The sequence below is a fragment of the Rhinopithecus roxellana genome, chromosome 8 (assembly GCF_007565055.1).
Source record: "Rhinopithecus roxellana isolate Shanxi Qingling chromosome 8, ASM756505v1, whole genome shotgun sequence".
NCBI lineage: Eukaryota > Metazoa > Chordata > Mammalia > Primates > Cercopithecidae > Rhinopithecus > Rhinopithecus roxellana.
The window spans coordinates 32,581,219-32,608,263 of record NC_044556.1 but is presented as its reverse complement, the minus strand read 5'-3'; the positions used below and the strand labels follow the sequence as shown (position 1 = coordinate 32,608,263).

Below are 27,045 nucleotides of genomic sequence, written 5' to 3'. Positions count from 1 at the left end.
TCTCGCTGTGTTGCCCAGGCTGTGGTGCTGTGACTAATTTAGAGGTGCTATCATAGTGCACGGCAACCTCAAACTCCTGGGCTCAAGCCATCCTCCCATCTCGGCCTGCTGAGGAGCTGGGACTACAGACATGTGCCGCAGCACCCGAGTTAGGGTTTGTTCTAATAAGGAAAATGATATTCCATTACACAGCATAGATTCCTAAACCTCCATTTAGAAAGTGGATTAAGATCTCTTCTCCCAAAGCCAGTGGCATCCACAGTTACAGTAAGAACCCAGAGTGGTCTTGGTCTCAAAGTAACCCAAACCTTCCACCTGCCAAGGATGGGGTGGCGTCAGGCTAATCCCGCCACCAAGCCAGCCTGTTAAAAATAATGATTACATAAAGAAAACATCCCGGAAAAAGAACCCTGACTAACCTGTGCTGGACTGGAATACATGCCTCTTGTTCTGACCCACCTCCAGAGTGAAATGAGCCTCTTCTTCCTTGCATTGTTGTCCCTGTTCTGCTCATTCACGTGCTTGCTCAGCAGACACCCAAACAAAGCGTTTGGGGTTTGCCCAGCTGTTCTATTTCCAGCCTGTTCAGTTCATTTTAGGCCCCGCAGCCTCTGCCCAGAGCCGGGCAGTCCCTCCTCCTTCCCCTTTTCTGCCCCTCCCCCTTCCCTGCCTGCTTTCTCTCTCGCTGCTCCGTGGCTCCTGCTCCTCTCTCTGCCACTCTCCCTTCCCCCTCCTCCTCCTCTTCGTCTTCCTCTTCTCAGCTTCTGAGATCTGCTTTCAATCTTCCCCTGTGCTTCCTCTCACCTACCTGCCTCCTTGAATCCCATTCCCAGGAGCTCACAAGTATGTGTAGAAAGGACTTGGGGGCAGCTCCTGGCCCCTGGTCCTGGGGAAGTGGGTCAAGAGGGGAATGGAAGATGGGGCTAAGGTGCCCTCGCACAGGGAGCAGCCTTTCGAGCCAGCAGCTGTGTGAGTCTCCCTCTGGCTTCTCACTGCTTCGGGAAGCAAGCACACAGGTGTCACCACTTCTGGGTCACCAAGGGGAAAATGGCCATGACAGTGAGTTGCCTCCTCAGCACTGGTGTCCCAAGGCCCTGCCTTAAGCTGGACCTGCCTCCGTCCTCTCAATCAACAGTGAGTGGCCCTAGCAAGGAATTTCTGGAAAAGGGCTTCCAGTGCTTCTGTTGTGCAAATCAGGCTTGCCAGGCAGGGTCTCTCAGTGTCGATGGGGAAGGACACACAGTGAGCACTGTTTACTGCCTGGGTCTAGAGCCACTTCACATATGCCACCTCCATTTACTCCTCTGGGCAAAATCTCTACATATATCATTATCTCCATTTCACAGACCATGCTTAGAAAGGTTAAGTCATTTGCCCAAGGTCACGCAGCTCACAAGTGGCAAAGCCAGTGGAGCCAGAATTAGCAATCTGGCTGTGGACCAGGAATCGATGGCAGTGGTGGTGCTGCTGCCAAGGGGCTGGCCACAGAGCCAGCGTAGGAGCATGGTCAAAATCGCCTGTGAAATCTATCTGTGAGATCTCCGTCAAATTACTCTGGTTTCCTCACCTGTAAAATGTGAGTGATAAAAACAGCCCTTACCTCCTGGCATTGCTCTGATCCATTAAGCCATGTAGGGGGCTTGGGCTGGTCGTAAACACTCAATCCATGTTAGCTATTATAACTTCCAGAGGCACCTGCCCTCTGACTCTGGAGGAACACCCAAGTCCTTGAGAGAAAGCCAGAAGAATGATAACCTTTTGCCTCCAGTGGTGCTTCAGGAGTTCCAAAGGACCCATCCATCCACTCTCACTTAATTATCATCCCACCTTGGATGAAGGCAGGGGAAGCTTAATTCCCATTCACAGATGTGGAACCTCAAGCCCAGCAATAGCACAGGATTGGCTCCGACCCCTCTGGAAACAACCCTTGCCAGGCTCTTTTTCTATGTCCACTTATGTAGCAGGAGTTTCGTCCAAGAGCACAAACCTGAGCACCTAACTAGCACTCAGAGAGTTGGGGTGGGTGCGAGGCTCACAGAACACCGCTAATGAAGACTCAGAAGGAAGAAGATGGAGGGAGAAAGGACCCAGGACATGAGCCCCGCTGCTGTTCTAAGTTGACTGTGATATAAATTGTAGCTACTAACATCAGGAAAGAAAGGCCCAGATGGCTGAAGCCTGGAGAGTTGAGGGGAATGGGGAACTTTGGAAGGGAGCACTGAGGGTGAGGGTGGCGTGGGTGAGAGGGGACTTGGCTGGCACATGGTGGTGGGATGGCAGAGTGAGAGGCCCAGCATCCCAGATAATTATTCTGGACAAATCTTATGACCCAACCATGGACTAGAATGACAGGGGTGAAGGACAGAAGTCAGCAAAGCGCAGCTAATTCATTCAGTCCTTATTCACTCACTCATTCCTTTGTTCACCTTTGAGCTCCTGACCACTGAGCAGGGGTTGGAGGTAAAAACATCAACAAGGAAGGCATCCATAAATGAGTAAACAAGCAACAAGTTATCACTGCGGTAGGTGCTATAATGGAGGAATATACAAGGTTCTGTGAGAGCATAAAAGACAGAGGAATTCTCCCTGTGAGAGCCCAGGAAGGCTTCTCAGAGGTGACAGTTGAGTGGGCCTTGAGGGATGAGTAAGAGTTTGCCAGGCTGAGGACACTCTAGTGGAATGTAAGAGGGGAGCACAAGGAGCAGGAAGATCTTCCAGACATAGGCAGCTTCTATTGCATATCACTTTGGGTTTCTCTTTTGTGCGCCACGTCCTTCTTTGTCCATTGGAGTCAGGCCAGAATTCCTTGCAGAGCTCTGGCCTCTAATTTGACCCATACAGGAAGTTTTGGATTTCTTCCTCTCCTAATCAAAAAATTATCTATCCTGCTTGGAGCCCTCTAGTGCTAGGACCTCCTATCACACAGAACAAGGCTCTCACTCCACAAGTTGAGAGAAGGTCAACAGTCCTGTCTCCTGGGAAATAAAATATTTTCATACTAAATTCATTCTAGAGTGCTGATGACTGACACAAGATATTTTCTTGTGCATAGATCAGAAAATGAAGAGAGTGAAGAGAGCAGGACGACTCTGGAAATGTGTGTGTATGTTTGGGGGCCAGAACGTAAGGGGATAGTAGTTAGCAAGAGCCTCTGGCAGGGATGGGAAAGAATCCAAGAAGAAAGATGGAGGGTATTACAGAGCAACTCTCCAGTCCTGTCCAGGGAAACACAGCTTGTCACCACCTAGCACTGAGGCCCAGAGGGAACCTGGTATCACTGGAGCCTTCTTACTGGTATCACTGTTGCCCTCAACATCCCGCCCCAGGGCGCCCTGGGAGCTGGTTGCCATCTCTAGTGGGGTGCTGAGAGAAATGAGGTCCCTAATCGATTTTCCAGGAGGGCAAATAGTGTCGTCCCCTCAGGGGAGGAGCGGGTCCTGGGGCACACAGCGGGATGCTGCCGGGGTGTTGGAAGGGGGCTGACTGTGACTTCTGTTCCCTGGTACTGTGGCTGCCCGGTGCAGTGAGAGGATAGCACAGACTGGTCTCTCAGCAGTCTAATTAGGAGGGAGGCCCCAGGAGCAGCTTTGCTGTGGTGGCAGCCCTGGTGGTGGTGGTGGCACAACTCTGCTTCCCATGGCAGCTTAGGAGCCGCCACCCCAGGGAGGGTCACCGTGGCAACGGCTACTCTGGGAACAGATCCTCCGGGCCTCTGAGGCTGGCCCCTGGTCTTCTCGAGGGCAGCTGGCAGGCCTGGGCTGGGCATGGGGTGGAGGCAAGGCACCTGTCTGAGCCGGGCCTCTGGGGCCCCAGGGCTGAGGCATGGAGGAAAGCCGGTATTTGTTTTCCTTCGTTTGCTATGAACATTTGATCACTGATGCTGGATTTGGAGTTAATCGTCCTTAGACCAGGGGCTCAAAATGAGGAGCTGAGGGAAAGGGAGCTGAGAGGAAGGGAGCTAAGGGGAGTCTCTAGGGATCTCAGAGATGGAACTGGGCCTCAGGTTAAGGAATCCTGGGCTCTGGTCCCGCCAGAGGTCTCTTCAGGAGCAGCCTCTCCTGCCCCGGGCAGCCCGGGGTCTGTGAGCTGAGAGCTCAGGGTGCCCTCGGTGTCAGTGGCAGGCTGGAGGAGCCCTGCTGTCGCACCCAAGGCTGGGGCAGACCCAGGAGGCTCTGAGTCCAGGAAGACTGGAAGGGGTGGGGTAGGGTTCTGGCTTGAGGTGGACACCGGGCCAGGGTTCTCTTTCCCTCTTTCCCACTCCCTGACCTCACTTCCCTCCCTCCTTCTCTTCTTCACTTTTCATCAACCCCTTTGCCCCTCCCTCCTCTTCCTTTTTCCTTCTTTCTCACTCTTCCTTCTTACTCATTGCTTCCTTTCTCACCATCTTCTCCATTCACTTCAACATTGTGCTGAGCACCTACTCTTTATGGACCACCAAGCTTGGCCCTCGAGTGGGAGCTGGGATGAACCAGCACCTCTGAGCAACTCGCCACTGCGGGAAGAGGAATTTGACAAGTACCAAAAAGTACCAGGTAGAAAAAACGGTAGGTTCTAAAAGGAAGAGAGAGGAAGGGCTATGGGAACTCTCTCTCTCTAAGGCTTCCTCATTATTCTGACAGTTTCTCAGGCAGGAAATGCATAATGTAAAAAAAGCTTTCACGTTATTCCTCAAGGACTCCCAGGAATGCCCTAGAAGTGAGGTGCAAAAGCCAGCTGGAGACAGGGCTTGTGAGGGATAAGAGAGGATGGAGTTCAGCAGCTGCTTGTGCCAGGCCTATCTCCGGCCCATTCATTCATTTGTTCATAAAATATTTACTGAGCCCCTATAGGCCCTAGCAACTTACAGGGAAGCAGGCAATACACAATTTATAGTTACAAAGGACTCTAAGTACCATGAAGAAAATGCACTGGCTGCAGTGATGGAAACTGACAGAGGCGGAGGGGCGTGGATGTGTGAGGGGAAAACGCCTCACCAAGAAAGTGAAATTTACAGCCAGGTCTTCTCCGTCAAGAGAAGGAGGTGGGGTGAGGCTGGGCTGGGGGTAAAGTGGTCCCTGTGAGGGAACAGCAACTGCAAAACCCTTGAAGGTGAGAGAGCTGGGGATGTGTGGGAAACTGACAGCAAAGTGAGCTGCTGGTCTCGGGCTGACAGCAGAGGCACGAATGGGTCTGCGGAGGCAGGAAGGGCCTGAGGAGCAGCAGGGCCTCACACAGGCCCTCCTAAAGAGTCTAGATTGTACACGAAGTAGGAACCCAGCCATTGACAGGGTTATAAGCAGGGGTGACATGATCTGATCCAGTTTCCATTTGAAGACTCTCTCTGGTGGCTGGGTGGAGACTGGTGGCAGAAGGGCAGATGGGACCCAGGGAGACCTGGGAGGAGGCTCCTGCAGGAGTCCGGCTGCAGGAATGGGGTGAAAAGCAGGAAATGCGAAATCCCTAACATGTATTTCAGAGCTAGAAATGTAGAACTTGGTAATGGGTTGGAATATGGGTGGGAGACATTTTTTGTCTATTGGTCTTCTGGCCTCTCTCCCTGATTAGAATGTAAGTCCCATGAGGGCAGGGATCCTGTTGGTCTTGTTCACCATTGTTTCCCTAATGACAGAGTACAGATGTTTAATAAAGATTTAATGCATGAAAAATGAGTGAGTGAATTAAGGAATGAGAGGGTGGTTTTGACAACATCTGTCTCAGCCTCAAGGTGGATGGTGGCAGCACACTGAGGCGGACCGGGGAGGCAGAAGGGTGGGATCACAGCTCAGCATCAGGGAGCTGTGAAGACACCCAGGCACGGCCACGCAGGCATGTTTGTGAGCAGGGAGAGCATGGGGGAAGGGGTGTCTGTTTGGGTCCCTGTTGTACACCCAGCATGTAGAGCAGTACCTGGGACAGAGATGCCACATATGTTTGCTGAATGAATGAAAAAATGAATGAATAGAGCTGATAGGGGATTTCTGGACTGGAACTATATCTGTGGATGACACCAGTACCTGGAAGATGTTTAAGGCAATGGGAGGGGATGAGGTCACCCAGGAAAGAGTATGTGGAGAGAGAAAGGGAGCAAGCCCTAGCCCCCACCAGCAACCAGAAATTAGCAACTCTGCTAATTTCAGAAGCAGAGACCCTAACTCAGCCCCAAGTGGAAGCCTACATTTCTGGTGGACTTGTATTAAAGGGCTATAGCATATACCTGCTAACCACTGCTCTTCTAGGGATCCCTGGAGAAGCAGGCAGATAAGAGCAGGGAGTGGAGGAGCTCCCCCCAACCCTGTGGGGAAAGAAAGGAGAGGCTTCCAGCGCCAACATCAGAAGGCCTCTGACCCCTCTGACTTGCAGCTATAGCCGTTTGGCTCCCTCTCCTCAGCCCCTAAAGCTGGATCAGGCCCAACTAAGGCTGTCCAGGAGACAGCCTTGTCCCCAGAGTCCCCGGCAGCCCTTTAGCGTGATGCTGCATTTTGAATGTGGTTACCACAGCCCCAAGTGACTGAGCCAGCTCACGTGCTACCTCTTGTGTGGGTACCAGTGTATGCACACACAGGGCTTGGAGCCAGGAAAGAAAGGAAAGTGCTCACTGCAATAATGCCACAGGAGCCCCACGAGGGTAGGCACTGGTTGGCATCACGACCCAGGCCCAGGACACTCCCGTCACTCCAGACTAGAGGAGACACAGATGTTTCTCTGCCCTGCCCTATACCCCTGATGGGCGGTGAAGAGGCAGAGAAGAATTTAAGGAAAATCTTGCTAGGAAAGGAGTTCATCTGAACCCGGTCTGAATACCTGTGTTCTGGCCCTGCCTCCACCACTAACTAGCTGTGCGTGCCACGTGAGTCAGAAAGTCTTAGGATTGGAAACAGTCTTCTAATTCCACCTCCCACGCCAAGCAGAAATCCTTCCCACAAACCCTGGTGCAGCACATGATCATCCACTGTGTCTCCAAACATGTTCAGGGAAGGGAACTTCACTACCCCGCAGGGAAGCCCATTTTGATTTGGTAATTTTGTTAGAAAGCTTCTTTTTCAAAAAGCCTGGGAGGACCCACACCAGATGTTAACAGTGTCACCTCTGGGAAAGAAAGTGGGACTGTGGAAGGGTGACAGGGGACTCCTTGTTGATTTGGTATGGGGATGGTTTCCAATACCTTGTATTAAATAAATGTTTGAGACACGGTCTCATTTTGTCACCCAGGCTGGAGTGCAGTGGTATGATCATAGCTCACTGCAGCCTCAACCTCCTGGGCTCAAGAGATCCTCCCGAGAAGCTGGGACTACAGGCACATGCCATCACACCTGGCTAATTTTTTTTTCTTTTCTTTTTTTTTTTTTTTTTTTGTAGAGATGGGGTCTCGTTACGTTATCCAGGCTGGTCTAAAACTTCTGGCCTCAAGCAATCCACTCTCCTCAGCTTCCCAAAGCGTTAGGATTACAGGCATGAGCCACCATGCCTGGCAGTATTAAATTCATAATAGCAAGGGGAACAACAGAAAATAAGGTTCTTATATATACCTACTATGTACCCACAAAAATCACAAATCAAAAATTTCATTAAAAAAAGATTTTTTAAAATTTAAGCCCAATCTGCCCTCCTAATATTTCCACCTATTATTTCCAGATCTGCTCTCTGCAATCAGAGAATAATCTAAACCCACTTCCCCATAGGTACCCTTTAAACACCTGGTAGTTGGGATCAGGTTTCCAAGACTTCTCCAGCTTGAGCCACTCCTCACGTAACGTGGGTTCCAGAGCAGCCCTACCCCTCTTACCCACTCCTGTGTGTCAGAGAATAAAACTCCAGTGGGGTCGCAGAGTGAAGGAACCAAGCAGTCACTGAGCTAGGTGTTACCTGCTGCTACTTAATGAATGGATCCCAAGAGGTCATTCCTCCTCTTTCTGTGTGTGTGGGGTGTGGTACATACACGTAAAAGGGAGAGTGAGTTTAATGACTCACTTCTCCAAGCCTTGGTTTCTTATCTGTAAAGGGGGAAAACAATACCTTTGCTATGAGAATCTGTAGTTAAGGAAATAACATAAAAAGTACAAACTCCTACACTGGGGGTTATGACTCACGAGCCCATTCAGTTCAGAGAGTGGCTAAGCATTGGACCCACAGAGCCTGACTGTGTTTGAGTTTGAATCCCAGCTTTGCTAGTTAATGGCTGTGTGACTTTGGAGAAATGACCTGACACTGCTGTGTTGGTTTTCTCCTCGTGAAACAAAGGTAATGATAACATTAATCTTCGAATGCATCTTTATAAGCATGAAATGTACTGCCCAGCACTCAATAAATGTTCGCTGTTAGGCCTAATCATCCCCTCTTACTCCTTCACAAGGAGATAAGGACTTCACTGAAATGAGCCTGATCCATTGAAAAGTGAGGACATCAAACCAAACTGGTCATCTGTTACTAAAGTGAATTGACCCAAAATACTCCCCTCTCCCTCTAGCAATGGTTATGTGCTAGGCACTGTGCTCAAGGCTTTGCAGGCGCCGGTTCATTTCTCCTCATGGCTCAATGAGGGAGATACTACCTCAGGCAGAAACTACATTTAAAAGATGAGGAAATAGAGGTTCAAACAGGTTGAGTAACTTGCCTAGGGTCACACGACAAGGAAGTGATGGAGTCAGGACTCAAACCCAAGTCTGCCTGACTCCAAAAATCTGTCTTGTTCTTTTAAACAATGTCCTGTTCTTTTAACCAGCTCCCTACCTTGGGCTCAACTCCAGCTTTGGGGGACAGGAGGAAGCCAGAGCCGTTTCTTCCTTGACAGCACAGCCTGCTGTTTCTGTGAGGTGGGGAGAAGGGGCGATCTGCTGCTTCTCTTGCCCACCCCTCCACCCTCCTGCACACTGCCCCCTCCTCTTCCGGCAGCCTGAAAGGGTCACTGGGGACCCCAGCTGCCACCCCTTCAGTTCCCTCAGGACCACTCTGGTATCTGGTACCCCTGCTGCTGGCTGGGTTCTCAGCCCCTGACCATGAAATGGTTCCACATCCATCTACAGAAAAAACAGCCACTTTGGCCGTGGGCCCTGATGCGTAATGTCATTACGGAGTCAGCAGCGCATCCCGTCCCATTATCGCCTGGCCAAGCTTTTCCAAGGCCAGCCTGGCTGCAAATGGCTTTCTCCTGTCGAGGGGGGCCACAGCTGCTGTTTGCCCTCCACTACCGGAGAAGAGATTTTATCTTTAATTGACACTGGCTGTCTGCCACCCCCTTGCCTCGGCTGGCCCAGGCTCCAAGCCCGATCTTTCCTTACACTTCAGGAACAGGCTTCCCCTGGCTTCTTCCCTCTCCCTGGCCATGCCCTCCTCACCCTGCTGTTCTACACTGCCCGAGACAGCTCCCGGGTGTGTTCTTATCCTTTGTTGGTGCAGTTGGACACAGAGATCTCAGAAATCTGTGGAGAAAAGTCTGAGAGTGACAGGAACAGGGCAGGGAGGGAACTGACACTGTACCGCTACTATACGTCATGTCACAGGTAGACACATGACACCAGGTCAGGCTCTTCACTCTGTCTCTGAAACAGGGGCCATCATTATCCTCTAACAAACAGGGAAACAGGTTTGGTGAGTCACCCCCAAGTTACCCAGCTAGCAAGAAGCAAAGCAAGACTTTAAATTAAGGCCCCTATGGCCCTACGTGGATGCCCAGAGTAAGAGTGAGGAGTAAGACAAGAATAAGGAGAGGTGAGCAGGCAACCAGACCCGCCAGAGCCCAGTGCAAGATGGAAATGCAGGGCCCCTCTTCAACCATTATTAATTTCATCATGGTAACAGCCAAGCATTAAACCCAGTGTGGGGCCCTTCTGAGTGGCCGCACAGGTTGCACACCCATGAAGCTGGCCCTGCGTGTGCCCCTATGTGAATGTGAGAGGGATAACAACAGTGAGAGCCAAGTGCCACATCTGACCATCACTTGCCATCTCCCTGTCCTATCCAGGCCCAGGATGTGTTCACTCTCCATCCGTAAGTGGTCCCCAGTTGTGCCACCAGTCTCTAGTTGGCCTCAGTTCATCAGCCATCCAGTCAATAACTTTGGCATCCTCAGAGCCTTGGCCCATTTAGAACTGGTACAATTGCAGGGAGGAGGGGAGGCCCACTGCACAAACGGAATACAGCGGAATTCCTTAAACAAAAAACAGTCTTTTCTTCCATGTTATGGCAGGGGCTTAATTAGGGACAGCAGTGGAGATTAGAACATTGTCTGGGACTCGGGGTCCTGAGTTAGTCCTCTTTGTGTGGCTGTGGGCCGATGACTTGTCCTCTCTGAGCACTAGTCTCTCCTGTTAAATGCAGGGGTCAGGCTGCACTGATGATTCCTGCTGGAGTGGGGTTATGCTGAGTGTGTGCACTCCTCAGGTGTCAGGGGTGAGAGCCCCAGGAGGTCCCGATAGACACAGAGCCAGAAAGGAGAGGCAGAGGCAGGTGCTCACACAGCAGGAGCAGCAGGATGCTCCAGATGTCTTTATTGGGGCTCGAGCACAGCATGACAGTTGGAGGCACGCAGACAGGGCACAGGGCCCAGCCTGAGCATGCCCCAGACACACACGAGAGGACAGCTTTAGAAAAGGACTGACCAACACCACGGAGGAGCAGGGAGGGAAGGCCAAGGGAGGGGCAGAGGCCAAGGCTGAAGGGGTCACCTGGCCTCTGCTATTGCACGCATCCGCTGGCCACTGGCCAGGAAGTACAGTATTGCAACTGGTTTCCTCTCGCCCAAGGCTTCCCTTCTCAGACCCCGTGGGCCAGATGGGCAGACAGATCCTTTCCCTGCCCATCTGCCCAGCAGCATCTTTGACAACAAACAGACGGAGACAGAACAAAATCAAAAATAAAAGACAAAATGCCCCCCTAAGTCAAGGACATAGATGGGGTCGAGGAAGGAGTGGAGGAGGCTGCAGAGGAGCCCCCTGGAAGTCCCCCCACAACGAGGGTGTGGGGTGGGAGGTAGAACCCCAATCTGGGGTGGGGTGGGGCTAGTGAAGCAGTGACCATGGGGGGCAGTCTGGCCTTCAATAGACTTCACCAGGTTACTTGCTGACAGGGGAAACACCCCTAAGACAGGAGCCTGGGACCACCCAGCTGGACTGGCAATTCCCAGATGCACTTTTCTTGGGACTTTCCACCCACACAGTCAGCAGAAACAACAGAAATCAGTGAAAGGGATGGGAAACTCTGAGTGGGGCAAGGGCTTAGGGAGACAAAGCCTAACAAAGAAGACAAACCACCAATAGCACGTGCACTACACACAAGAGTATAGTATGTATGAATATAGATACTATATGTGCATATATATCTCTTCAATGTACAGTAGAACAGAACATCAGACCCAGATGGCTCTGGGCCCCAAGGGTTGCATGGGAGGTTTTCCACCAGTCCTGTGCAAACAAGGATATCTGAGTCTTTCTCAGCAAAAAGATTCTTGTCTGGGTTCCAGAGTTTCCCTAAGCCTCTGGCTTTCTGTCTGTCTGCCTGTCTCTCTCACGTTGGTGCCGCTTTAAGAGAGGGTGAGGACTTCAGCCTGGGCATAGTTGGATGAGAGGGCATCTTGGCAGGTCTCTGTGTTTAAAGAGCACAGGTGTGAGACACTGGGACGCACGCTTTTGGCTCAACATTGCCTTCTGGGTTGGGGGGAGAGGGAGTTCAGCAAAAGTAAGGGAGAAACAAAGAATGAGATGTTAGAAGGAAGTCAGCTGCTGACCCATAGGGTGCAGGCTGAGGAGCAGGCCAGGAGCAGAGCTGGAAGGCATGAGGAACCCAGGGCTAAAAGGCCAGGAAGAGCATGGATGGGTCAGGGAATGGGGTGAGCCCTTCACCCCTCTGCCAACCCAACTCTGGTGACTCAGGTGATGTTGTAGCTCATCGCCATATCTGTTCAGGTAACCACTAGCTCCAGGAACCACTAGCCTCTTAGGTCTTCAAAGCTCCAGTGCAGTGGAGAAAGGGACCATAGCTCTGCAGCCTTGCATGGAGGCAGTGGGGAAAGTTCCTGATGTGGCCTGTGGCTCACAGGCCATCACCCCAGCTGCTGCCTGACCAACTCGAGTTCTCCCCCAAGTAGCTCCATCTGCTGTCACCACCCTGGGATATTCCATTGTCCCAAGGAGCTGGTGAAGAAGGCTCCTGAGTATGATGCCATGTCGTGCCCAGCCCCCTTCCTCAATGTGGCAGGAATAGAGTCCCAGCAGTTGGAGGGCATGCAGCCTCAGGTGAATGTTGAAGGGGAAGGTCACGGAGAACGAATGTGCCTGTCTCAGGAGAGAAGGTCAGGAAATAGTACCTTATTGAGAAACCCGACCCCTCAGAGAGCCCTTTTGGGATCCCATCCTCAGCCTGGGATGTCTACGACTTGGGTCTTTCCTTCCTCTACCTTACCAGTGGGAGCACAGGTAGGGCAGGTAGGAGTACCGCTGTCCCAGCTGTAGATCTGGGTCAATAGTGGAGGTGGGAGTTCCAGACCCGCTGGGACAACCCCTGCAGCTCTTGGGTCTGAGGTCTAGGGCTAGGCCTCCTGTCAAGGCAGAGTGCAGACGTGGCATCCAGACCTCACAGTTTCCATCCTGGGCTTTGGGGTGCCTCCATCACCTTTCTAGGGAAGTGGTGTCCTCATCTTGGGGTGATGCTGTTTCCATCTTCTTAAGACTGTATGCCCCAGCCACCTCCTTAAACACTGCCCCTTTGGCTACGAGTGTTCTGGGCCTCTGAGTACTATCCTTGAAATCAGAGGAGCTCAGGGTTCTTCAGAGCCCCATTTCTGAGGACACGCAGACAGAGCTGTGGTCTTGCCCTGGACTCCCGTCTGCGTAACTTAAGCAACGCCTGCCACTGATCCCCACTCACTAGGGGACAGGGGAGTGCCTCTGGGCTCCCTGCAGGCAATTAGGCCCTAAGATGCACTGGTGAGAATGCCTGGGTTACTGAGGGGACTTAGATGGGCACTGTATGAGACAGAAGGAGTCACAGCAAGGCTGTCAAGTGTCCCAGAAGCCAGGGAGCAGAGCAGCCCATACTGAGATAAAGGCCTTAGATTGCTTTTCCACTGGCTTCCATGGACTCTCCATCCTTAGGGACCTCTTAGAGTTGGGGAAGGGTCTTCCTAGGAATCTCGTCTTGGATTCTTACCTATTTGACCCACCAGGGGTGGGGCAGGGATTTCAGAGCGTGACACTGGCCAGAGCAGAGCAGGCTCTCCTCTCCCAGGAAGCTCTGTGAAAGGGCAGCCTAGGCCCTGCGGCCAGTCCATGGCCTCCCCTCTGGCTCCTGTCAGCCAGCCACTAGGTTGCAGTGCTCTCCCCTCTGGTTCTACCTCTCAGAAGCCCTGAAAATTGGCCTCTAAGTTGCCAGTAGCCCTGCTATAGACTGGAAGGTGAGGTTGTGAACTCCTACTCAGACTGCCTCGCAGTTCTGTGGGAAGGGGCTGAGCTCCAGCTGCAGGGGAAAGGCGTCTGACAGCAAAGTAGCGGGTGCAGGTCCAAGTCTAGTCTGAGGAAAACAAACTCTACTCTCAGATGGTGGGTGGGAGAGAGCCTTCTCCCAAGGAGGGAGGCCCAAGGCCTGGGTAAGCCTGACGCCTGTGCAGGCAGCCACTTCCTGCGGCAGTGCCTGGTATGCAGGGGTTCTGCAAATGCCTGGGCTCACCCTGCCCTTTCCCAGGGCCCTGGGCAGGCCCAGAGGTGCTAAGAGGTAATAAGGGCAGACAGTCTACTCAGTCCGCCTGCTATCTGGGTTCTGTCTCTCCCAGATGAAGCCAGAGAGCCAGGAGGGATGTGTGGGAGCCAGCTCCCCGAGGCATTAGGGCTCCAGCCTGGCACTGCTGCATCTTGTCGCCCAGGGACATCTGTGCCCACCATAGGGGTGCCATGAGCAGGCCCAGCCCTGTGGGAGGGAAAAGAGGGAAGGAGGCGGTGGGTGCCGTGGAAACTTGGGCTCCTGACAACTTGAGGGCTGCCACAGAAATAGCGGCCTCGGTTCCCTGAATCAGAAAGGCAAGTCAGGAGAAAATAGCAGTGGCATCCCTGTTAACCTGCACACCCGGCTTGTTGTGTCCCTGTCAGAGTCCAGGCCCTCTGTGCCAAAGAGCCCTGTCACTGTTGGGGGAGTGGCCCTTGCATCTCCATCCTATTCCACAGGCTTCCCCATCCCTGTCACTTCAAGGGCCTGCTCCCTCCTGAAGGGCAGTTGCATGGAGGCCCCCACATCCCCTCTTCTCAACTCTTAGGGGTCAGGTCACTTCATTCTGAGAGCAAGTGGGAGGCAGGCCCCACAAACCACTGCAGGGTAGGGGCAATCCTAGCACCCACTCTGAACAGATCTTTCCAGAAGGACATTTCTGTGTCTGCCCAAGACTGAGGGAGGTGCTGAGATGGGGACACTCCCGGCACAGGCTTTACACAACACCCCCAACTCCATGCAATAATCTGCTCTGCCTCTGCCCAGCCCTGATGCTGCCCTGCCGTCCTATCTTTGCCGACCATGGAACGAGCAGATCTGGACCTTACTTAGTCATTCTCTCCGCAAAGTTGCATAATCTGACTCTAAAAATTGCCAGGCGCACGGCTCTGCTGTCAGGTCTAATTCCCATCAGGTGAAACAGGAAACGTCTTGGCTGAGGCAACCTTGTTCCTCAGGCTGTGGAGGGCCCTCTTCCTGGGAGTGGCAGGAGCAGGTGGGGGCAAGATGGCCTCTGTCCCCACACTTCCCCTCAGCTGCCCCTGCGCAAGGTGTACCCCTGCTCACCCAGTGACTCACAAACCTGTTGTGCTCCTGGGCTCGTTAGGTAAATGAATACACTTAATTATAGAAATTAGATGAGTCTCCGGTTCTGGCAGGAATACAGAGCGCAGAGGCTGGGTGGGAACGGCAGGTGACTCAGAGGCAGGGCTGGGAGTTTGAGGGAGAGGGAGAGAGAAGAAAAACTGTCGCAGAAGCAGAGGAAGCAACGTGGAGAGCGATGCCGCAGCTCGGGGTGCAGAAGGGACACCAGGTGCTGCCAGTGGGAGTCACCACTGAATCTGGGCAAAGGCTTCCTGAGAGAAGGGCCTCCCTCGCCTAGGCAGCCCGCCCACAGCCTGCACCAAGCCTGAGGCTACAACGCTAGGGACCTCCACCTGCGCCCCAAGCCGGAGATAGAAAACATCAGGCCTCTTCTCCCAGGGCAGCACTGCTATAGGCACTGCCCTTCCAAGGAGTGAAACCACCTTTACACCAGCAGAGATGCCCCACATGACAGCCTTGTTCCTTGCTGGTCTGGGTGTGGGGTGGACAGACAGACAGACAGGCTGTTTGGCTACTGGTTAAAGGCTATGAGGAATGGAAATACATTCACAGTGATTAAAAACATTAACGTAGGCCTGACTGCTCAGCAAGGCTGACTGGCTCCAGGCCACTGTGCACACATACACGCCTGGTGGCTGAGACTGGCCCTGGTGGGACCCCAAGAGGGAGGCAAGGCTAAAAGGCAGGTCTGGGGTGTGCACCTACAGCCCAGGAAGAGTCCAATATGGGGAGAAGCTCTGGGATCGCTCTCCCCTTTGCTCTCCGGTTCCAGAGCTGAACCTTTCGGGAAGCTAAAAGCTATGGAGGAGAGGCTCGGGACCTAAGTTCTCTGTCCTGACTGCTCCCTCCTGCTGCCCCCGTGGGCCCTGGGGAGTCAGCGTTGAGGGCATGGAAGGGCACCTGTTTGTGCGCATGTGCCCAGAGGGGAAGGTGCAGCTAAGGGGCAGAGTGACCAGGGGGTGGGCTGGTGAGGGGGTGGAAGGGGGTGAGCAGGAACTTTCTCAGAGGGTAGGGTGAGCTGTATCGTGATACCAGTGGAGACAGCCCCAGGCTGGTTCCAGCTGCTCCAGCTATGTTGTTTAGACTCCTGGACTTTCCATAGCCTTGGTGAAGAAAAGGCACATGGGTCAGTGGGCGCAGCTCCTCAGGGTCCACGCTCCAGGAGACACTGCAGAGCAGGTGGCCCTGGGCTGGGGTGGAGGGGCCTGGCCCTCCTTGACTCTCCCTGGCTTCTAGGTCTCCTGGACTCCTGAGGACAGACTCCAGGGGCCCACACCCAGCTGACTTTTGTCCTGTCCTGCCCCCAGTTAAGCTCCCCACTAGCTCCTTGATAGCCCAGCTAGACAAAGACCACACAGCCTCCAGCATCAGCCTTCTTGACTCTAAGAAGCCCTAATTATAATTAGCACCTACCACCATCCTCCCAGGGAACTGACACTCTGACACACGGGCTTGTGTGGAGGAGGCCCAGGCCCACTCACTCCTGGTCTTAAGCGTAACCTGAGTGTGGAGAAGTGCGGCACGGTACGGTGTGGGGAAAGTTGCTGAGTGCACATGAGGAGTTTGGCGATGTTAACTGCCACACTTGCTTAGCAGGGCCTGTTTCCCAGCAACCCACCTGTTCTTCTCGAAGGTCACTCTAATTGGCTGAGCTACATGCTTGTTGCCAAGAAGCAGTGTGGAGGCATCTTGAAAATAGAGCAGCCAGGCCCCAGAGGAACCCCAGGGATATTGGATGGTGGGATGCTGGCTCCCCTGCCCCATGCATGTGCACATGAAACTCCTTCCCCAGGTGCAGTCCACTCCCAGCACCTCGTGGTCCCTCCTGACTGCTACCCTCATGGCCTCTGCCACACCTATTTCCACTGAGCCCCTCACAGCCCAGGGAGGAAAGCAGGTGTGTGTGGCACTCAGCTCTGTGTGCTCAAGTCCTACACAGTGACCGCTCGTTCCAGATTGTCCGCTTAGCGTGGTCCAGCCAGAGCAAGGCTTTGGGCCTGAACAGGACACAGTGGAACCCACTGCCTGTTTGGGATGGTAGGCAAGAGAGAAGGCCAAATCCAGGGCTCAAGGATAGGACACAGGGGTGAACAAAGGAACACAGGCGAGGGTAGAGGTCTGAGCACCCTCCATCTGCAGTCTTTTGTTGGGGTTGCTGGACCACCTCCTTTTAGGCACCAGATCGCGATTCCTGTTTCTGTCAGTCCACAGAATACATGCCCAGCACAGCTGGACACACACCTTTCAGGGGCTGGTTAGACTCAGGGTGGCCTGGGGCTTCCATGGGAACAGTGGTACTGAAAGGGCGGGGAAAGAAACTAGAAGGTGCCCAAGAGCCTGCATGGGCTGGCAGGCCACGGGACATCTTCAGAGGGACAGAGGCATCACAGGCTATTCCCGTAGCTGCCACTGCCCCTTCCTCACTCAACCTAGTTTGGGTCTGGAATTTGGGGACAGAGGGATGTGGGGGATGGGAAATCCAGCTGGTTAAGAAGTGGCGGAGAACCTGGGGAAGAGCTCTGTTTTGGAGGGAGTCAGGGTTTATTCCAGAAACAGGCAGAATGTTGAGGGAGGTTAGGTAACAGGGACAGGGCAAGGGAGACGAATAAGTGATCGAAAACTGGGTAGGAGGGCCTGGTCCTAAGACCCCTGGTTCTCAGCCACTGCGGGCCCTCCACAATCCTTGGTCACTCCTAGCCTCTTTCCGAGGCCAGGAATCCCTAGCTCCACAGCCTAACCTCTGCCCTTGCCTTGCTCCAGGCTTAGGGCCTGGGGATGGAATTTCAGCCTTTTCTGACAAGCAGAGGATGGACTGCTCCTTCTATCTCTCCAAATACTCAGAACATTCCTCAGATGGGACCCACTCTTCCTGCCCACCTACCCCACCCCCTGGTCATCTCTGGCACTGCCTCAAGAGGACAGTCAACCCCTAGGTGCTTGCAGATGGAAGTCCGGCCATCCTGTGCTCCAGGACACCTGGCGCAGGATGGGAGGATGTGTGGGGCTCCCTGACTCCTGAACATTGCTGGCACCTCGAGGGGTGATCTACTTGGGAAGGCTTAGCTGTGTTTAAGGGAGGCCTAGGGAAAGGCTGGCAGTGACCGTGTGGAATGGGGCCTGAGGGCAGCAGCGGGAATGAGAGGTAGAAAGAGATGCAATGGAAGCATCGGGCGGGGACCCTGGCCTTGTGTGCCCTCAACCCTCTAGCGCTGCTCTTTCCCATGGGCAGCTGGACGGGAGCCGTGTGCCCTTTGAGATGGAGGAGGCCTTTCTAATCCAGGGACTGGGAGATCAGGTACCCATTCTAAAAGTGAGGGTGCGTCCAAGGCAGAGGAGATGGTGGCCACGTTCTCAGGGGAGGGGGGGACCTCAAGCTCTTGGGGGGTGACTCGGGAGACTCAGCTTTGTGGGGGCTCCCCACCTGTGCAGCTTGGGAAGCCATACCTTTCCGGACACTACCATCGGCGCAGGCATAGTCCCCAGCGCTGAGCAGGAAGCAGGCAGCTGCCTTCTTGTTTCTGTCTCGAGTGGCGGAGCGTCGCAGGGCCCGGCGCTCCTCAGGCGTGGGGGAGGAGGCCAGGGGTTGGGTGAGGCCAGCTCCCTCCTCATCGGACAGCACTGCGTTGGCATCGCCATTCTGCTTAGAGTCTGAAGGGGGCACACAGAAAGGAGGCTGCGTGAGGGGCCACCCGGGCCTTGCTCATGAGTCATGTGGGGTCTCCCAGACCCAGAGTGTTACTTCCTCAACCTCAGGAGGGGCCTAGCATCTACCTGGGAGGCAGTGTTGTCAGAGCCAAGGAGCAGAAGGCAAAAGGCAGGATGCTGCACTTGGGTGTAAAATGACTTCCCTCCTAGCCTCAGCCTAGGGTCTCTCCTCGGGGATGAAGCCACAGCGCAGAGGCCCTAGAGCAGCGACTCTTCAAATCTGCCTGCTGACGGCTGCCTCAGGAGATCAGCCCAAAGCAGGCCGCAGACTCTACTTCTTCCTTGGGTCTGGCTCAGGCTGACTCTTGGATGAGTCTGCATTCCCTTGGAGAGTACCTGGCTTGCTAGGGGTGAGGGGTGGCACGGCAAGGGTTAAACCTATAAAGTGGTATCCATGCTTTCTCCCTGGATGACAGTCATTCTTGTTCACTGGGCATCTAGGCCAGAGTCCTGTGCCCAAAAGACCTAGAGCCCTCTGCAATTAGGGCTGACCTTTGTCTGAGGGGGATACCATGGGAAAAGCTCCAACGCAGCTCCCAAGTGCTGTGGGCTTAGTCCCCACCCCTTGCCTCTGGGCCCTTGGATCTGGAGAAGGGGGTGCTACTTTATCTGAAGACAGTGGCCCTGCCATTGGCCAGGCATGCCCTTACTGTGGCTGCTGTCAGGGTTAGGCTAAGGGCAAGGCTGACAGGGCCACACTTAAGTGTGCCTTGAGGAGCTGACTTAAGGACTTCTACATTTTAATACTGGGATTCTCTTTATGTGCTGAATGGGCCTCAAGAGTGCAGCTGAAATTCCCCAGGAGATTAATATTCACAAATTAGGAAGCAGTGCCACTTTGGTGGGGGAGAAATGGGAAGCCTGATGGGTGCTATTCTATCAAGGCCTTTGGAAGACCCAGGCCCCTGACATGACCCCAGGGAATAAGTGGACCCAGGCATGTATGATAGGCACATGCCAAAGGCCACAGGTGAGTGTCCCAAGCTAGGCGCCTCTCCTGCAGGGTCAGTCCCACTTTGCCCCAGAGCTTACCCTTAGTCTCCTGGCTCCAGTCCAGCTCCCCATACCAGGAATTCCATACCCTTCCCAGGAGCCCAACCTACACATAACAGTCAGGATGCTTTTCCCTCTCTCCAACCTAAATCCGTGTTGCTGGGGATTAAGCTGTTTTCCATTCCCCAACTCCTGATTCAGGGGTGGAGATGAGCTTTCTTGGGATGGCCTTTCCCGTCCTTAAGGGACAGGATTCAGATGCCCAGGCTCTCCCCTTCCAGGGCACAGATATTAGTTTCTTCCATGTTCCTCCTCTTCCCAACACTGTCTGGGCCACTCCTTCCTTAGTTCCTTTCCATCCCATGTCAAACCCTGAGCCCAGGACTCAATCTAGCTTGTGCTGAACAGAAGGCAGCCTCCCACTGCTATTACGTTATCACATTTATTAGGCCAAGATACCAGACTCGAACGTTTGCAAAGAAGTGATTCATGTGTTGACGTACCTTGGAAGAACAGCTGCCCTGCTCATTGGCTAATATTGACAGTGCCTGACATTTGTAAAGTGGTTTTAACTTCTCAAAGTACTTTCATATCTGTCATTCATTTGGGTCTCTCAAAATCTTGAGGGTAGGCTATGATATTATTCCCATTTTACAGGTGCCTAGAGAGGAGGGGTAACTGGCCTCAGGGCACACAACACAGTGGCCAAGACTGGATTTAAAACCAGGGCGTCTAATATACAGCCCCATGTACTGCTCATCACACCCTACCCTGGGTGGAATACTCAGTCCAAAGATCTGATGTTTGGGAAGCTATCAGAGACCCAGCCAGAGGATAGAGAAATTCGGCCTCAACACCCTGCCCTCATAAAGGCACCTCTTATGCTTAGGGAAGCCCCACACAAAACACACGCCCAAATCCCAAAGGCTGAGAGGTTCATTTGGAAACTCCCTAGGCCACTGGGGGAAAAGGGATTTTCCTTCCCAACCCCTAATCTCACCTGCCCGTTTCCTCTCGATCATACCCTCTTCCCGGGCAGGGGGGCTGGTGTCACTGTAGGTGCTGTCCCGGGGGGAGGTCTCCTCAGACTTGCAGTACATGGGTGACTCCAGCTGGGCCGGCCGTGGCACGTGCTTCTTCCGCTTCTTGGGCAGCTTCTGCTTGGCCATGGCCAGGGAGTAGTACATGCCGAAGTTGTTGACGATGACAGGCACCGGCATGGCGATGGTAAGCACGCCAGCCAGCGCACACAGTGCCCCTACCAGCATGCCTGACCACGTCTTGGGGTACATGTCTCCATAGCCCAGTGTTGTCATGGTGACCACAGCCCACCAGAAGCCAATGGGGATGTTCTTAAAGTCGGTGTGGTCATTACCCCGAGGGTCGGAGGGCCTGGCCCCGATGCGCTCAGCATAGTAGATCATGGTGGCAAAGATGAGCACGCCCAGGGCCAGGAAGATGATAAGCAGCAGGAACTCATTGGTGCTGGCCCTCAGCGTGTGGCCCAGCACGCGCAGCCCCACGAAGTGGCGTGTGAGCTTGAAGATACGCAGGATGCGCACGAAGCGCACCACGCGCAGGAAGCCCAGCACATCGCGGGCTGCCTTGGATGACAGGCCGCTCAGCCCCACCTCCAAGTAGAAGGGCAGGATGGCCACAAAATCGATGATGTTGAGCAGATTCTTGATGAAGTCCAGCGTGTCGGGGCAGCACACGATGCGCACCAGGAACTCCAACGTAAACCACAGCACGCATACGCCCTCGATGTAGGTCAGGATGGGCTCTGTCTCTACCTCCCGCCGGAAGTGCACGCTGGTGATGTTCCCCACGCGGAGGATCTCTGTCACATTGCGGTCGATATTAAAGGCCTCATGTGTCTCCAGGCAGAAAGTGGTGATGGAGACCAGGATGAAGAAGAGAGAGGCAAAGGCCACTACCTATGGGCAGGGGAGGAGAGCAGGGGGCAGCTGTCAGACAGGGATGGATGGGCCCAGCTGGGGACATGGACTTCTGCATGAAGGTTACCAGAAAGGGCATTCCAGGGTGAGAGGTGGGATTAACATGTGGAGACAGGGCTGGAAGTCCCTCCTCAGAGGGTCTTTATCCATATGCTTGGGGGCTCTCAGGCAATGATTCCCAATCTTTGTTACAGAAGACTGAAGCTGCTCTTGGCCGGAAGCAACTGGTCAGGGATCTACAACTGCCAGACCTGCCTTTGATAGCTTTGCCCACCTCTGACCCATATGCATTTTAAGGCTTCTCAAGCTGCAACAGGTATCTTGTTACAATGCACTCCTGATCCAGAGGCTTGGGGCAGGTCCCATGATTTTGCATTTGTAAAAAGCACCCAGGTGAGGCTCTTTGCCCAGGCACCACAGTTGCAGTAACTGGGCTTTAAGGCAATGGTCCTCAAAGTATGGTCCTGGACCAGAAGCATTAGGTCTCTGGTCCTTTGGTTAGAAACGCAAATTTCAAACTTTACCTAAAGCTACTGAGTGAGAAATGCCGAGGGTAGGATCCAGCAATGTTTTAACAAACCTTCTAAGTAATCCTAATGCATACTAGTTTGAGGTCCATTGTATGAAGCGATGCTCAGAGGCAGGTTGCTGCAAGGAATGGACCTGGACCACTTTCTGCTGGCTGAGCCTATTAGCCATAGTCTCTTCTTCTGCCTCGCACCTTAGGATGTCCCCGCTGACTGCCTAGATGGTGAGGAAGTCCCCAAAGGCAGACAACATGCACCATGGCAGGGGAGACGGTGGTCTGGTCAAAAGAACCAGTCTCACTCCTTCCTACAAACTGACATTTCCTGGAACTCTGAGCTCCAAAGAAAAAGGAACCACACCCATCAGCATCAGAGTGGCAGGGGCTAATCCCAACAGCTGCTGGGATCTCGGCTAGAAGGATGACAGCAGCACTCGGCAGAGGAACGGCGGCTGGGTTTAAGTGTTCAATCATTATGAATGGAGATGAAATGCATGTGTAATAACACCAATTATGGAGCCTTCATGTGTTATTCATGCCGTGCCATCCACCACTGTCAGGATGCCCACTGATGGGGTCCAGTCTCATGCCTCCTGCTGAGGCCTATCCTGCATGATGGCTGGACTGGGCTTCCTCCTTGACCAGATATGGCTGTGCCTAAATAGGTGGGTAAGGGAGGTCTGTGGCCTCATGGTACCATTTGGTAATCCCCATGTCTGTCTGACCCACCCTGATTTCCACCTGGCTGCGTGGGCAGGCACTGGCATGTGCCCATCCCCTATCCAGTGAGGACTCAGAGAGGTTTTCCTCCCTGGGAGTCTGCACTGGGATGGGGAAGGCATACCTTGTTCTTAGTACTGCAAAACACCAATGAAGAATACAAGGGGACCTGGGAAAATGAAGCAAGCAGCAGCACCTCCAGGGCTTCTGGAGTAGGAGAAAGTTTGAGGGGGGAGATCTAGGAATGAACAGTCCTCAGCTGTCTCTTCCGTGCCTGGTACTGTTAAGCACTCTGTATATGCTTCAATCGCCTTCAGTCCTCCCTATGACCCTGTACAGCACGCCTCATCATCCCATTTTATGCAGGATGAACTGATCATCAGAGACGTTACATATGTGCTTAAGGTCACACAGTCTGGAAGGGGCAAAAACCAGATTTGAACTCAGAACTGTTTAACTTCAAAGGCTGTACCTTTTCTTCATACCACAATGTTTTCACCACCTCCCAGGCAGGGTCGATTCACAGGCCTGGGAAAGCCATCTCTGAATCACTGATCCTGTTCCCAGTTAGTTCCCTGATGACTGCTATTTCACCCATGGGAATGTGTGTCTCGGGCTTAGGACCAATCCCCCATCACACACCTAAATGTACCTCATTTACACTTTAACTTGGATGGGTTGGTCAGAAACAGCACGGAAGGAGAAGGCTGGGCCCAGGGGATGAATGGAGATGAAATGCGTGTGTAATAACAATTACACAGACCCACTTTCCCTATTTTACAACATTACTGGAGTTTTCCTGCTTGCTTCTCCCCAGTGAAGGTAAGTTTAAGTTCCTTTTCTGGCCTTATTCTTCCTCCTCTGAGAAAGGGGCTGCCAAGTCAATACTGGCTGATGTGGGCATTAAGTAAATGGCTCCAGCCTGTGGGCTCTCCATGGCCATTCATAGGTGGGCTGTCAAAAGTGCCTGTCCATGGCCTTGGTCATGCCGGGAATCCAGTCCTGGCACCACCCTCTCCCCTGAAAAACAGAGTGGTTGAGGTAAGGAGCAGGGACAGCATATCCCAATTCTGCCAGGAACAATGGGAAGCAGAAGCTGGCTCTCTGAGGGAAAGTTAGCCAGGAGAGTAGGCCCACCTGGGAGACTGAGCGTAAAGTTAATTAGTGACTTGGAAAAACAGGTTCAGGAAGAGCTGCCAAGAGGGTGAGCAGAGGGAGGGAGGGAGGACGGCGTGGCCCTGGCCATCCTCTCATAGCAGGGCCAGGGAGCCTGCCTCGCTGCCCTCCTCACCTGCCACCACCACGGGCTCATTCTGCAGCAGGCAAGAGAGTCCTTCAGGCCCCATGGGTACCAGCCACATCCTGGATTAGGGAACAACCCTCTGGATTCCTGTCTGCCCGCTCACCTTTGCTTTTTTTCAAAATACAGAACTGTTCCATCTACTATTAACTGCTATCCCTCACTTCCACCCTGAGAAGAGGAGGGGACCTAAAGAGTGGTCATGTGTGCCCATTTTTAAAGTGAAATAGAGGCACAAGAGACAGCAGATGATTTGCTTAGGATCACACTGAGGCCAAGTCTCCTGACTCTCAGCTCAAAGCTCTTTCCAATTGGCGCCTCTGACCAAGCAGGTGGGTATAATCCCCTCCTCCTTTGGTGAAGCCTTAGTGGGGCCTCGGTCTCCACTGTGGCCTCTCCAGGGCTGGGGCAGCAGGCACTCAGCAGGCCCCAAGAAGCCCTCCCTCCCCAAGGAGACAGAGATGCGGCCTGAACTGTGGCACATTGCTCCAGGTGGGCCCTGAGGTTATAGGTTCCCCTTCAGGGCCCAAATTATTCCTTTCTGACCTAAGTTGCTCCCCAAACTGAATTATTTCGTAAGTAGTTGACCCTGCTTGCAAATGGTGCTTTTCCCCAGGCCTCCTTCTCTGGAGGCAGGGATACACAGCTCCCTTGACTAGGGCTTCCTAGCACAAAACAGGGCCAAGGGAAGAAGAGGTGGTTGCAGCAACACCACCCTGCTTAGAGGCCAAAGCCTCAGCCTCGAGTCTTCTATTCATTCCCCACTGGACCATCCTGCCATCCTACAGAGCTGGCAGTGGAGATGAGTCTCCCTCCCATGGGCTCCTGTGCTGAAAGACTAAGGGCAGAGAACAGTTGAGGAACCCTACACTAGAAGCCTTGGGCTCGGGTTTAGACTTCCAGGATTTCTCATCCTGGCCCTGCCACTCAACCAGGTAAATGAATGGTAACCTCTGTACCTGTTTCCTCTATATAAAATGGGGACAGTACTAGTACCCCCTTCACAGTGTTACGGTAGGATTAAATGAGCTTCTACATGGTAAATGCCTGGCACCCACCCAGTAAGTGCTCCATAAAATGGAAATAAGAGTTGAGGAGGGGTAGGGTCCTCTGCGTGCAGCTTTTGGAGGTGAGCTGAATCTGGAGCCAAAATATCACAGAATCTTTGCTTTTTAGAAGTGAAAAAGACTGAGAAAGTTACCCAGTTCAACTCCATTTCTGCTATTTTACAGATGAAGAAACTGAGGCCCAGGGAGGAGTGGCTTGTCCGGATTTTCATGGCTGAAGCTGCTAGTTCTTTCCACCACAAAGGGCATGGATTCTGCTGGAAGTCAAAACTTCCCAAGTAGAAAACTGCCAGTGAACTGGCTCCACTAGGGGCAGCTCCTCTCCTGCTGGGAGGATGCAGGAGGGTCTTAGCACCCTGGACAGCAGGCTCCCATCACCCAAGCAGGAGAGTGTCTCTCCTCCCAACTCCCTGTGCCCCCTGGGCTCCTCAGACACACTGGCTGGCTGTGTCCTGCTGAAAACCCATCCATCTGCAAAGGCACAGGTGTTCAGCACTATTACCAGCCTCCTCCACCAACCCCATCGTTGGACTGTCCCTAGAAATGTAAAGTCACACACTTCTGGGTTCAAGCTGGGCTCTGCTACTGACTGTATATGAGACCTCCATGAGTTCCTTAACCTCTCCAAGCCTTAAGGTCTTCATTTATAAAACGGAAAAGGGAGTGCCTACCAAGTACCAGACATTGCGTTTGGGAAAGTACCAGACAACCACCCTTGCCCCTGGGACCTTACATTCTAGCGGAGGCAGACTGTTAACAAATAAACAAGCAAAATACACAGTATGTCAGGTGGTCTAAGTGTTATGAAAAAAATAAAGAGAAACAGGAGATAAGGGGTGTGAGGATAGGGGAGTTGTTTCCAATAGAGAGATCAGGTAAGAGAGTTGTTTCCAATAGAGAGATCACCTTAATGACAAGGTGATACCTGAACAGCCCTGAACAGTGAGGGAGTGAGGCATACAAAGACCCAGAAAGTTCGAGGCAGAAGGGATGAGTAGTGCAAGGGTCCTGAGGCTACAATCTGCTTGCTATGTTTGAGGGGATGAGAGTAGTATTTACTTTGTACAGTTGTTTTGAGGATGCAAAGGAATGATACTTGTAAAACTCAGCACAAAGCCTAGAGCGTTCCAGGAATCTGGCACAGGCTGGGTCGAGGGGAGAGGTGATAGACACCAATCATTGGGAACTGAATACAATCAGCGGGGGCAGGGGAGGAGAGCCCAGGGAAGAAGGGCCAGGGAGACAGATGGACAGATAAACATAAGGAGACTCAGGCCCAAAAACCTATATTAAGGATGAAGTGTAGGAGAAAGGAAAATTGAGAACACAGCCAAAGACACTAGCAGAGTAAGATCTGTGGGGATGGGGTGAGGGACTGAGGGACTGAGCCTTCCGGGGAAGCAAGATCCTCATGCCCAGGCAGTGCTGGAAGACAGTGGGGCAGTCCTGGGGGTAAGAGGCAGGAAATGAGAGGGTCTGCCAAACAAAGCATCTCTGAGCTATCCCTGGTTCCTGGCTGAGGGCCCGCACTAAGGCCCAAGTCCCAGTAGAGAAACATCCCCTCCTCCCCGCTAGGAACAGGACGTGGCCCTGGAACAGGACCTGGCCCTGCCCCCACCCCATGCTGAGCCAGGACCCTCTGATCCCAGTGTCCAGAACCCACCTCTACCTATGCTCACCCTCCAATGAGCCAGCACTTGGGGCCTCTCAGGGCCTCTGGGTTGCCCAGAACAGATGAGTCCCTACCCCAGAAGGAATTCAGTTTAGCCTGAATCACTAACTAAGAAGCCACTATTCAGTCTAACAGAATTTCTGGTTATTGCCCATCTGGGCCCCAAAATGTCCTAGCTCTGCTTGGGCTGGTCCCCTGACCAGAAAATTCCCCCTTTCCCTAATGCTGCGTGGTTTAGCACTACCCATACGGAACTTTTATTTATTTATGTATGTATTTATAATGTACCTCTTTAAAAAATTATTTAAGGTGCTAATTCAGTATCCTACAAG

The 27,045-nt window shown here is 53.1% G+C and overlaps 1 protein-coding gene across 6 annotated transcripts in view; it reads right to left on the bottom strand.

Moving 5' to 3' along the window:
* KCNC4 (potassium voltage-gated channel subfamily C member 4) overlaps window positions 1-27,045 on the bottom strand; it is a 50,089-nt gene that overhangs the window by 16,027 nt on the left and 7,017 nt on the right. For 2 of the 6 annotated variants that reach the window (XM_030936269.1, XM_010386260.2), the window contains exons 2-3: window positions 20,471-21,407; window positions 18,217-18,420 (exon numbers count right to left, since the gene is read on the bottom strand). In XM_030936269.1, the coding sequence (XP_030792129.1) occupies window positions 18,217-18,420; window positions 20,471-21,407 (1,141 nt within the window). Of the gene's footprint in view, window positions 1-419; window positions 4,195-10,426; window positions 12,246-18,216; window positions 18,421-20,470; window positions 21,408-27,045 lie in introns of those variants that run through there. The other 4 variants (XM_010386259.2, XM_010386258.2, XR_004058839.1 and 1 more) reach the window with 4 other exon arrangements.